At 40.3% G+C, this 13,512-nt stretch overlaps 1 protein-coding gene across 1 annotated transcript in view; it reads left to right on the forward strand.

Moving 5' to 3' along the window:
• Positions 1-13,512, forward strand: part of EZR (ezrin) — a 75,011-nt gene that overhangs the window by 49,590 nt on the left and 11,909 nt on the right. Inside the window, 5 exon segments of the mRNA XM_078155057.1 lie at positions 106-201; positions 1,297-1,571; positions 2,478-2,561; positions 3,944-4,090; positions 12,095-12,191. Coding sequence (XP_078011183.1) covers positions 106-201; positions 1,297-1,571; positions 2,478-2,561; positions 3,944-4,090; positions 12,095-12,191 — 699 coding nt within the window.

Consider the following 13,512-nt stretch of genomic DNA (forward strand, 5'->3'; position numbering starts at 1 on the left):
TTGGGCTAACTCTAGGAAAGCTGTATCCTATGATGGCTATCTGGTATTTCTGCTCATTTGGGAGAGGCATCCCTCTATATTTGGCTCCTACATTTATATTTCCAGGTGGTTAAGACCATTGGCCTTCGGGAAGTATGGTACTTTGGCCTCCAGTATGTGGATAATAAAGGATTTCCAACCTGGTTGAAGCTTGATAAAAAGGTAAATGAGGGTTAACTATTTACAGATTGTTAACTTGGGTGTGTTGGCTTGCTGATTTGACATTGACTGTTGATGAGGGAAACCTGACCACTTTATTCTTCCTTTTTGTTTGTCTAAAGCACTTAAAAAATTAGGCTTGCAGATTCCCAGGGAACCTGGAGTCCTGGGACCTAGGTACCTCAAGTATCTTAATTCCCTGCTTCACTGAATGGGTATGGTGTTTGATTGTACAACCATTATTTGACCTTGGGTTTGTGGGTTTGTTTTAATTAGAATGTAGCAGAGAAACTAATTTGCTTCTGGGAAGATTAAAAAAGCAACAATTGGGTTTTTTTTTAATGTTTTATAAAAACATAATAACTTTGTGCCTCCTTGCTCAAGTTGGCTTAATTATGCTCAGGTGCTTGAGAAAAGTTGTTCTTATTTTTTAGCAGATCTGGGATAAAGTAAACTAAACATTAATATGAATTTTTTTCCCCTAAACCGCTTCTTAAGGTGCAAATCCATTTTCCTCCAATAGTATATTTTCTCAAAGTTTAGCATAATATACCATAATGGAATTTGGCATGCAGCATATGACAGAAGAGGAGTCATTAGGTTTAAATATCGAATTCTAGAGCCCTCTAGAGTTTAAATATCAAGCCGTAGACTAGCTGTCTGCCTCTGCCTAGCTGGGCGCTTCCCCTGTTGCTTTGGATTTTGAGGCCCCTCTCCTGCCCTCAGTTTCCTCATCTGTAAAGAGCAGTTGGGCTAGGCTAGGTAAGGCCTTTAAAGCTCTGTATCTGTGACCCTGTGATCACAGTTTGGAAGTAAGGGTTGGCCAATAAGCCAGAAGGAGACACTGGTCAGTAATTGGCTTCTGCTTGGTCCCTGATGAACATCTGGCAAAGCACAAAGCTAGGTTGAACTTTTCCCTGAATTTTTTTTTCCCTTAATATTCTCAAAAGACCTTTTAAAGAATCTTGTCCCGAAAATTCTAACCTTAGGAAACTCATTTGTATGTGTTTGTACATGCTATTGTTGCACAGATTATGTGTTCTGAAATCTAGAACTTGGACGTTTGAATTTTAAGTGGGTTTGGTTTCTCTCATCTAGGTCTCTGCTCAGGAAGTCAGAAAGGAGAACCCCCTCCAGTTCAAATTTCGGGCCAAATTCTACCCAGAGGATGTTCCTGAGGAGCTGATCCAGGACATTACCCAGAAGCTGTTCTTCCTACAAGTGAAAGATGGAATCCTCAGTGATGAAATCTACTGCCCTCCTGAGACTGCAGTGCTCCTTGGGTCTTACGCTGTTCAAGCCAAGTTTGGTGATTATAATAAAGAGGTGCACAAGCCAGGATACCTCAGCTCTGAACGTTTGATCCCACAGAGGTAATCCTACACCACACTGTCTGTCCTTCATCATCCATTCATTCACTTGTGTCAGCTTTTGGTATCAGAAAAAGTATCGGGAGTGGCAGGACCAGGGTTGGGACTCCAGTGACTTCTGGGTTTTGTAAGTTTTTAGAATGAGTCACTCTGGACTTTTGACTATCCCAGCCCACGAAGTGTACTTTGTGAAGAAGTTGATGACTGCTTTTAGCCATAGTTTCAGGTAGTGGGAGGAAAATATAACCAGAAAGGAAAACTATCCTGTCCTCATGGAATTATGAAGGGTGGGAAGTGGGTGTGGCCTTATCTTCTACTCACCACTGCATGTGTGTTGAATCCCCTAAGTAGGATGTAAATTCCTTAAAAATGGGGTGTCCCTAGTGCCAGGCACAGTCCCTTACTCCTAGTTAATGCTTAAAAAATGTTGGATTGAGTTAAACTTAGTCACATTTCTCCTAGGCGAGTAGTGCTCTGAAATAATAATGGTGGGGGCCCCTTAAATCCCTACTTAGTCCCTATGTTAATTTACTTTGCTTAATCCAGAAATTTCCTTCCCCTTCCCCATTACTATCTGTGTGTTTTATATCCTCTTTCCTCGCTTGAGGGAAAAAAAAAGACATCGAAGAACATTGAAGTTTTCCAACCACGATTAGAGCAGGTTTGGGCTGACAACCATAAATAGAGATCTGAACTTCTGCATTTCTCTGCTCTGACTCCAGTGGGGCGTGTTCCAAGGTAGCAACAAAAGCTTCTTAGGCTTTTACCTGAAGGAAAGTAAGGATTTCTGTGGAGGTGGGAAGGAGAGACAGATTTCAAAGCTTTCAGCACCCTTTAATTAAGAAAGAGGCAGAGAACGAAATAGAAAAGGAAGGAGGAAGTGTTAGCTTCCCTTTCTTTGTATTTCAGAGTAATGGACCAGCACAAGCTCTCCAGAGAACAGTGGGAGGATCGGATCCAGGTGTGGCATGCTGAGCACCGCGGGATGCTGAAGTACGTGCTCAGTTGTTAGCGCGCACTGGTATTTAGGTCACCTCCAGCTCTTCTAGTTAATCTTCTTTACCTCGTGACTTCAGTTAGTCGTCTCAAAGTAATTAGCTCTAGGAGGCTCTTGAACTGTTTTCCAGTCCTAATGCCTAATAAGGTATTAAAAAGTTTTAATACTGGTGGGGCATTTGTTTTTGTTGTGGTTTTTTATTTATTTCTCATAATTAAATTATAGTTATAGCCTGAGGACCAGCCTTTACATATGAGCTTAGGAAAGCTCCTTCCCAGGCTGCCTTTCCTTCCTTTGTACTTTTTTTAGGGAAGGAAAAAAAAAAAACAAAACTAAGCATCTCAAATAATAGAGAAGCTACTTCCCTCCCCCACCAAAATAACCCATTGTTGTCCTGTTTTTCTCTGCTGCTTAAGTGCTCTTGGTTTGCTCATGCGTGGTATGCAAGGTAGTCACCTTGTTGGACAAGGCAGAACCCCTATAAGGCACATTGATCTTAGAGCAACAAAAATGTTGCATGGAGGAGAGAAGTCCAGGTACTGGTGTTTGTTTAAATAAGTCTCATTGAGGCCCTTTGTTCCTACACCGCAGTTATTTCGGGAAATCTCATCCTCTTGGTAACAAAGGAAAACTGTTACAAAAACACCCCCCTACAGTGACCTCGACATTCTAGCCAATGTTGTTGTTCTTTTAAATGGTGCACTGCTTAGTTTCCTCATGTGATTTATCATCCAAGTACCCCTTATTTTCATACATTGGCAGCATTTTGAGATTGAATGCCAGGCTCAGAGTCTGGAAGGGTCCTGCTTGTGAGGTTCCTGGCAGCCATAGTTTATTGCTTATGGCACCCCCATGGCTGAACCCATCTGACTCAAGTAGATCTCCTGGGTGGGGTGGACAGGGAAAAGCAGGCAGGAGAGTGGTCTGCCATAATAAACGAGGAAAGCAGTAGGGACCTGGAATTACCATGCTGGCCACAGAAGAAATAATCTGCTAGGTCAGCAAAGATGATGCCATATCGCTTAATAAAGACCATTTTTGTCGGGTCTGCAAAGGCATCAACGAGGTTCTGTCTTGATTTGTCAAGAGAGCAATCCTTTATGATGTTAGGGATGGACGCCAAAATCCATACTGTGAATTCAGAGTTAATAGCAATACTCTCTTTGTTCTTTTCCACCATTGATTCCTGCCTACCTAGATCCTTGCTATTCTGACAACCTCTCTTGGTCTTCTTGAGTGTTACAGAGAGGGAATGGAGGAATAATAACCAGCAAACAAAAAGCTGCCAAAATCATACTTACCTTCTTGGGATTGCAATGTGAAATTAATTTTATACTAATCTAGTGTTGTGTGTGTGTGTTTTAATCTCCCCAACTAGAGATAATGCTATGCTGGAGTATTTGAAGATTGCTCAGGACTTGGAGATGTATGGGATCAATTATTTTGAGATAAAAAACAAAAAAGGAACAGACCTTTGGCTCGGAGTGGATGCCCTTGGGCTGAATATTTACGAGAAAGATGATAAGTGAGTTGAAACTTTTCTCTCTTTTTGAGCTTATGGAGTAGAAGTAATGGGGAATAGACGGGGAGTTAGCCATCCTGAATGGAGCTGAGTGAAGGCCTTGGTTCAGCTTTGTGCTGGCCAGTTAAAGGACCGTTCTTGAAAGTCTGTTTCTACTCTGTCGATACGAGTGCATCAGAAGCTTTGCACAAAGACCTTTTTTGTCACTAACTTCTTTCCTAATCTCATTGGATATTAAGTGTTTACAGTACATGCAATGTCTCTAAATGTTCAGAATGTTGACTCTATGCAGAGAGGCGGGGGGAGAATATAGTATATCCATTAAAATTTAAATAAAATTCTATAGACCCGTTTGTTTGGGGGAAGAACTGGGAGGGAATAAGAAAGAGTAACCTGTAAAACGGGGCAGAAAGAGGGGGATTAGGGCAGGTGGATCATCAGTGAAATCTTTCCCTGCCCCTTTCTTTCTCCTAACCACTAAAACTTACAGGTCCAACTGCCACCCACTCAGTTCCTGTAAAGCTTACAGGCCAATGCCTGAAGGTGCCCTATGAGATCAACCCTTATATCAAATTTTTGCTAATGCAGTTAATCAACATTTATTAAGCACCTACTATGTGCCAGGCACTGTGCTAAGTTCTAGGGATACAGAAAGAGGCAAAAGATAATCCCTACCCTCAAGGAACTTGCAATCTAATATTTAGAGAGTTATTAGAGACCTTTTTAAGGCCTCTTAACAGATAGATTTGTATATTAATATAGAATGCCACTTAACCTAAACCTTCTAAACTTTTGGGAGTTATTCATTTACCTTACGTTCAATATTTAGCTCATGAGATCCAGGACTGTTTTGTTTTTGTCTTTGTTATCTCCAGTGATGGAGAGGCAGCTCAGCATAGTAGATAGAGGGCTGGCCTCAGAATTAGAAAGGCTTGGGTTCAGGTCCTGCCTCTAACATACTAGTTGCCTGACAGTGATTGTCACTTAAGCTGTCACTACTCTACAGGTGCTCATTTACATTAGTAGAGGGAGCTTTTTTCCTGGAAATTCCTGACTTTGATGAAATAAGTTTTTTTTTCATTCATTCATTGACTCAACAAAATCCAGGTCTGGACCAGAAACAAAGACCCAAACTCAAGTGTTTAGCACTGTGTTGCCTTGCATGTCATAGGTACTTAATATGTGCTTATTCTCTTCCCATCATCCTAATAACAGTGAGTGGAAATTGTAAGAGACTTGGTCTTTAGCAACACTATCCAAAGTGAAATGACTTTCCTTATCAGGTGGCAGGTTCTCCCTCAGTGGGACTTTCCATGCAGAAGCTTTCTGAGCATTTGTGAGGTGGGCTATAAATGGGATCCTTCAACTCTAAGTTGGATTCAGTGGTCTCGTCTGAGATTCTTTGATTCTCTGAGAGATACTTGACCACAGTGATTTAGGATACAGGAGTGGGGGGGGACAGGATGTGGATGATAAGTCCCTGTTGTCTTTGCTCTAAGGGTCCTCCAGTAGCTCAGAGCTGTGTTACCCTTACAGTTGGAGGTTCTCTTTGGGAGCACTGTTGGATGTTGAGTTCCTAGTTAACCTCTGCTTTCTCAGTTTCTTCATCTGTAAAATGGGGATAATAACAACACCTGCCTCCTAGAGTTATCGTGAGGATCCAGTGAGATAATAATTGTAAAGCACTTACCTGGTACATAGTAGCTGCTATATAGTTATTATTATTGTTATTATTATGTTACTTGTTAGTATCTTTGTTATTCCTGCAGAAAAGTCATTCAGTCAGTAAGCATTTATTTAAATAAATGCTGTGTGTCAAATTTGTGCCAAGTTCTAGGAATACAAAGAAAGACAAAAAAAATCCCCCCCCCCCAAAAAAAACTAGTCCTTGCTCTCAAAGAGCTCACAGTCCAGTGGGGCAGACAACACAAAAACATGGATAATACAAACAAGATACAGACAGACTAAATTGGAGATGGTTTCAGAGGGAAGGTACTAAAATTAAGAGGGTCTTTGAAAGACTTTTTGCAGAAGGTGGACCTCAGCTGAATCTTGAAGGAAGTCTGTATGCAGCAGTGTGGAGGGAGGGAATTCAAGGCTTAAGAGACTTGACTTATTATATATGGTCCTCTAGTTTTCTGAATCACAACCCTTGATTCTCAATTGTGGAAGTGGTCAGTTGGATCCAGGCACTGACGGTTAGTGGCAACTCTGTAAACTTTTCAGGACCTCAGTTACCTTATCTGTCTAATGGGAGTAATATTACTTGTACTGACTTCTCAGGGTTACTGAGGAAAACCCTTTGACATAAGGCTTTAAAAATGTGAGTCCACAGCTATTTTAGGAAAACCTGCTCCCCTAGCTGTGCGCCCTTTTGTAAAACGAGGGTGTTGGCTAAGATGGATCCTTCTAGCCTTAGTTCTAAAGGCGTGGTTCTGGCCAGTTTCCTGCTCCTCCCAGTTGCTGCTGCAAATGATTTAATAGGATCCTGGATTTAGAACTGAAAGAGACCCTTAGAGGTCCTTGCATCCACCCCCCTTGTTTTACAAATTGTCCAGAGCAGCCAGATCTGTCATTTGAATCAGGTCCCCTGAATCCAAATCCTTCATTTTTTCCCCCACTGCTCCATGCATTCTCTCTCCTGATCACAGTCATTTATCTGTTACCCTCCACACTAAAACAATTACAAATGAGAGTCATTGTCTCTGGTCTCAGTGTCATGGAGGACCAGAGGGGGAATATTTTTATTTTCATGTATTTGGTTTACTCAAGTGTATGGGAGGAAAAAAGGTGTTAATGTTCTCTTTCCAAGTGAGAGAGACCCAACTTAGGGAATGATGGCTTTGAGGCTCGGTTGTCAGGAAGGTATCTCAGTCCTAAGGAGAACAGTATACAAAATGAAAGGGAAAACTTAGAGCACCCACCATGGGATTGGAAGAATGAGCTGCCTCTTGTCTTAAAGCTTAGTTTCCTGAATAAGGTTTTGAAATAGAGCCACAGTTATCCAAACAGGTTTTTCAAGCCACATATAATAACCATAGGCAGGAACTTGCTGATGTCAGCTCATAACTGCCTCCTAACCACAGGTGTTTCTGTCTTTTCCTGAATAAGAGTTTGAGCCCCATTCAGACCTCCTTTTCTGCTCTCAGCCCTCTCCAAGTCTCCCCACTTGTTGGTTTAACCGACACTTCCGTTATTTGGTTTGTAATTTCCCCAAGTTGAAGAGCTTTAACGTAGGGGTAAGCATGCACCTTCTCTCTCTGTCTCTGCCTTTCTCTCTCTCTCTGTCTCTCTCTCTCTCTCTCTCTCTCTCTCTCTCTCTCTCTCTCTCTCTCCTCTCTCCTCTCTCCTCTCTCCTGAGACACACCTTGTTTTTATTTCTAAGTCCACCCTTCACTGGAATCAGTCTGTTGATCAAAGTCCTTTTCTTTTGAACTGAGTGAGTAAACATTTATGAAGCACCTACTACGTGCCAAGAACTATGTTGAGCCCTTGGGAAACTGGGTGATTGGTGTAATCAAAGGGATTGAAAGTCAGGCTTGAGGAGTGGAGAGCTCGCTAAAGCTATGTTATGTTATGTTAAATGGTCAATTTCTACATATACATACATACACACCCCCCCCAATATATCTATCTTTATCTATTTCTCTACCTATACACATACACTGTTGCTAATAGAGAGGAACACAATACATAGTAGTTAAGGAACTGGCTTTGGAGTCAGGAAAGGCTTAGGTTCCAGCTTGCCTCCGATACCTACTGGCTATGTGAGCCTGGTCAAGTCACTTAGTTTTCAGCGCCCTAGACAATTCTTAACACCGGAAGTTGCCAAGCAGTTGCTAACATGCATGAGTAGGAGGAGTTTCCTCAGTGGTAATACCAGTGAACTCTAGATCTAGACCAGAAAAACCCTGATCATTGCTAATAATAATGTGAAGTTAAATGTTTGGAATTCCTTGCTCCAACAACAAAGAAATTCCGATAAAGGAAAGATGAGTTGAATCTGTTGATAGCTATATTAATAATAATAATAATAACATATAATGATAATACCTATTGTTTATGTGGCACTTTAAGCAAAGAGCACTTTACGAATATTATCTCATTTTATCTTTACAACAACCCTGGGAGGTAGATGGCTGTTGTTATTCTTATATTACAGATGAGGAGTTGGAGGTTAAATGACTTGCCCAGGGTCTCCTGGCTAGTAAGTATTAGGATTTCAACGGGGGTCTTCCTGACTCCAGGCCAGCTCTGTCAGTACCTTGTGTGACCCATCTGCCTCTAAAAGCAAACACATCTCTCTAGGTACATCACCAAGACCCATCTGCTGCCTTTAATATTACTTGTACTTTCTTTTGAAAGTGGCTATTCAGTTGTTTTTACCGTTAGATTGTAAGTGCCTTGAGGACAGGGCCTGTCTTTTGCTTCTTTTTGCATCCCCAGCACTTAGCACAGTGCCTGGCACATAGTAGGTGCTTCATAAATATTTGTAGTATAGACTGCCTTCGTGTATGTCATTGGATGCAGCTTCCAAAATACCATGAGTTCAAACAGGATTGGATAACTTCCACAAAGCTGGCAAGGCAATCAGTCTGCTTCATATACAAATAGAACAATCAGGCCGTCATCAGCTTCAAGACCTGGTCCTCTTTTTTATTTCTAAAAGTTAAGCAGAACTTTTGTTGCTTGTGTATAAAATTGTGAGTATCACCCTAGATCCAGCAGCCTAACCAGTACACTCTAGTCACAAGAGTCTTGGATTAGGAACCCTCTAGAGAGCTTGGTTCAGATCCCATCTTTGCCATGTACACCCGACATTCACGAAACCTCTCTGGTTCTCCATTTTTAGTAAAATGGAGGTGGGAGGGTGAGTTGGACTTGATCTCTAAGGTCCCTTCTCATTTTTAAATCCATGATTCCACATCCATGCTTCATGATTCCCACTCATTCTTAACTCTGTTATGTATTATAATATGACCACTTTTTTAAAGCATCTTTTGGGCTAGGATAAACTTCTAACAGGAGAACTTTGGGTCTCTTAGCCCAAGCCATTTATACGTATAAACTCCTTTTTAAAAAATCCTGCCAAACTTTGTTCTGTTTTTCCAAGCTGTGGCTAAGAGTTCATTTGGCTCCTGTAATAGCATTTTTTTTAGATATGACTTCCATGATAAGTCCTCTACTTTGGATATTGAAACCACGCTCATAGATGGTTATGGGCTGTAATTCATAGTTGAAGTTTTATGGTTTTTCAGAAGGGCAGGCCACAGCTAAAGGGTGCTACCAGTCATCAGAGAGCCATTGATGGCAAGATGCCCAGACCCACGACCAAGGAACAGGAAAGATGATGGCACAGGCTGATGATCTAATTTTTCCAAGAATAGCAACAGAAATTCTCTGTTTGAGAGGAGGGAGATTGTAATGGTAGGAATACATAGAAACCAGCCGTTTCCTGGTTGCTTAATGTTTAGAAAGAGTTGTAAACTTAGTCTCTCTGGTCCCATGGCATTAATTATGCCATCGCAAATTGAGCAACACTGGTGTGGTTCATTGTTTCTGTCTCATTACCAGCTCTGATTCGGGCTTCCCACAGACACCCCACGGGCAATGACTATACATATGTATGATGAAGCAGGAGACTAAATTAGATGATTTCGTTAAGCCCCCTTCTACCTGTTGATGCTGGTTCATACTATTGACATATGCAGGTTGTTGACGCCCTATGTATGTATGAATACATATAGTAAAATTACTTTCCTTCTTTGGTCTTAATATATTATGCCCAGATGTAAACAAATTACTTCAAGCAGAGAACTTAAATCTATCCATCCTACCTTGGAGGCATACTACCTGTGTGACTTGGGGCAAATCAGTTTACCACCCTGTGCCTCAGTTTCCACATCTGTAAAACGAGGGAGTTAGAAAAGATGATCTCTGAGGTCTCTTTCTGCTGTAGGTCTTATAACTCTATGATCCTTTCCCTTGCTGTGGGTAATAATGTTAGCCAAGTAGCTAAATGGAGATTGTTTCTACCTTTGTCTCTTAATAATGTCACAGGGTATATGCTAAATTCAGCCCAGAACCTGAGCTGTATAACCCGTAAAGATTATGACTACAGTATTGGTTGAATACTTATTTAAGTGCCCAGGAATGAGTACAGAATTTGGAGTCAGAGACCCTGGATTTGCTACTTTTAAAACATTATGACCTTGGGCCAGTCACTTAACTTCTAAGCATCAGTTTGATCACCTGTAAAATGAGGACTAGTTTCAGGCCTTAAGTGTATGATCCAGTCATGATGATCCCTTTTGTTGGGTGCTGTGAGAGATAAAAGGGAAGAATTAGGATACCTCCGCTCAAGGAGATTCGGAAGTCCCAGCAAGATATGATATAAAGTTAGGATACAATACCAGGATTTAATAGCTATGCAAAATGTTAACTTGAAAGTCATTTATTTAGCAAGAATTCAAGCACATAATTTTTGTATGACAGATTTATATATGACACAATAGGTTTTAGAATTTCAGTTTAATTGGATATTTGATGAAATATTTGTTAAATGTCTAGAATATGCAAAGTGCCAGCAATACAAAGACAAAAATTAAAGTTGGCCCCTACCTTCAATCATAGTTGGGAATAAAACATTTAAGTAGAAGAGTAAGTTTGTGATACTTTGAGAAGGGAAAGAGTACTAACAGCTAGTGAATCAAAAAGAAAAATCCTGTATACAGCAGATGGACCTAAGATAAGCCTTGAAGAAATCTAAAAATTCTAAGACATGGAAGGGAGAAGGAAGTGTATTTTAGGCATGGGTGCAAAGGGATGGAGGTGGCAGGTGAAATTTAGACGTGTTGAAAAGGATCATGGAGTATGTGAAGGAGAGTAATGTGAAATGAGTCCACAAATAATAATAATAATAGCAGCGTAGCAGCAGCAGCAGCTAGCATTTATGTAAATGCTTTAAGGTTAATAAAGCACTTTATAACTATTATCTCATTTTATCTCCAAAACAATCCTGGGAGGTAGGTGCTATTAATACCCTTAGTTTACAGATAAAGAAACTGAGGCTGAGAGAGATTAAGTAGCTTGCCCAGGGTTACCAGGTAGTAAGTATCTGAGGCCATTGTAGGTTGGAGCCCAATTCTAAAGAGCTTTAAATGCTGAGTCTGCATTTTATCCTAGGGGCAATAGAGAGCCGTTGAAGAATGGCTTTGGAGTAGGAAAATGAGTTTAGTCAAATCAGAACTTTGGAAAGATTATTTTCTTTCCGTGTTTTTCTAAAATCAACCAATTTGTCATTTCTTATAGTAGTATTCCATCACAATCATATACCACAACTTGTTTAGCCACTCCCCGATTGAGGGGCATCCCCTCAAATTCTACTCTTGCCACCCCAAAGAGAGCTGCTATAAATATTTTAGAATATAAAGGTTTTTCTTCTTTTTCCCTAATGACCTTAGGAAACAGACCCATTAATGGTATTGCTGGGTCAAAGGTATATATAGTTTTATAGCTCTTCAGGCATAGTTGTAGATTGCTCTTCAAAATGGTTGGATCAGTTCACAATTCCACCAACAGTGTATTAGCATCTTAGAGGTCTTGAACTTACATGGCAGCTATGTGAGTATAGAGAATGGAATAGGTATGAGAGATATTAGCATCAGCAAACACTTGCAGCTGATTGGATATGGGAGTTAAGGAACAGTGAATACCCAAAGATGATTCCAAGGTTACATATCACCAAGATGGGTGGTGTCCTCAACAGAAATATGAAAGCTTGGAAGGGAGGATTATAAGGAAAGATAAATTCCATTTTTTGTACATGTTTAGTTTGAAATGCTTATTGGACATCTGGATGGAGATGCCCAGGAGATATTTGTTGATGTAGGATTAATACTATATTCAGGAGAGAAGATTTGGGAGTCATCTGTACAGAAATGACTGAGCTATACTCAATAGACCCATAGTTATGTACTGACCTTTTTTCTCTTTTTATTTCTTTAGATTGACTCCAAAGATTGGCTTCCCTTGGAGCGAAATCAGAAACATCTCTTTCAATGACAAAAAGTTTGTCATTAAACCCATCGACAAGAAGGCACCTGTAAGTTAACTTGGGTTTGAGGCGTTTTTTTGTTTGTTTGTTTGTTTTTGTTTTTTTTTAGAGGTTCTGAGACAGTGTTCAGACTGCTCTGACATTGGAGAAAGAGCTGGTGACTTAGTCTATTCACTTGTATGGGGAGAACAATTGCTAGCACAGTTATATAGAAAGGGCCTCTTGTGCCACGTGACTGCTCATTATGGTATGAGGATGAAGTGGAAAACATACACTAATGGAGAGCTAGCCATCCCCATTAACCTAGTTTTTGATTTAGAATGGCCTTTTTCTTCTTAATGAATCATTGCCTCTCTGGGCACAGTTTTTCTGAATAATCAGTATCCTCTCATGGGGACTGGAGACCTCAGGGTGAATAATTCATAATTGTTTATCTTCCTCTGGTTGGGAACCCTTCTTGTCCACTGGGCATCTATGTTGCAGCGCCATTTTCTTGGTCTCAGGTGGATTTCTGATTATGAGGCCTCTAGCCACAAACCTTTGAGCATTTTGCCTTTGGGAGCTGCCTTGGAAACTTGACTAAGTTAAGAACTAGATTCATAGTTTGGGTTTCACTTAGGAAAAACCTGGTTGTAAATGAGGGAAACCTGCCAATTTCTCTGTATGATGGGACCCAGGAGATTGGCTTGTGATTTGACCAGAGCAGGGATTTATTTTTAACCTGGGCCCCTTTTGTCAGTCTAGTCAGACATTATTCTCAGAATAATGTTTTTTCAATATATAAAACAAAATACAAAAGAAACCAATGATACTGAAATAAATGTGGTTTTTTTCCCCCCATTCAAATTAACAGAAACTATCTGTGGGACCCTTGAGAATCCATGAACTCCAAATTAGATGATCTCCTATGGTCTCTTTCACCTACATTATCTCGGATTGTGACTGACATATATTGAGAGTCATAGTTTATTTGAGGGTTTTTTTTTTCATTCTTTTCCAAGACAGGGAAGTCTCTGAACTTTAGAATCTAACACATAATACACATTTTATTTATTGTTTAATTATTGAGCATTCTATTTCATTATTAATAGTGCTCTATTAAATTTATTGTTTAATATGTATTAGTAATTATTTAACACATAACTATCTGGCAGCTGAAAACTGCTTATAATTCTTCCATAAACAAAACCAGTTCCTTTAATGCCTGGTTCTGTATTTTACCAAAATTATAATGAAGGGAAGAGACTTGGTGTCCTTGGGTCATTGGTTCCTTAGTTACAGCATTAAGCTTGGGAAGGCAAGCATGGGCTGTGGTCCATGCCTTGAGTATTTATGTATCCTCTTGAGATTGGGTATTGCTTAGGGATGG

The sequence above is a fragment of the Phascolarctos cinereus genome, unplaced genomic scaffold (assembly GCF_003287225.1).
Source record: "Phascolarctos cinereus isolate Bilbo 61053 unplaced genomic scaffold, phaCin_HiC Scaffold_5;HRSCAF=322, whole genome shotgun sequence".
In the NCBI taxonomy this organism is placed as follows: domain Eukaryota; kingdom Metazoa; phylum Chordata; class Mammalia; order Diprotodontia; family Phascolarctidae; genus Phascolarctos; species Phascolarctos cinereus.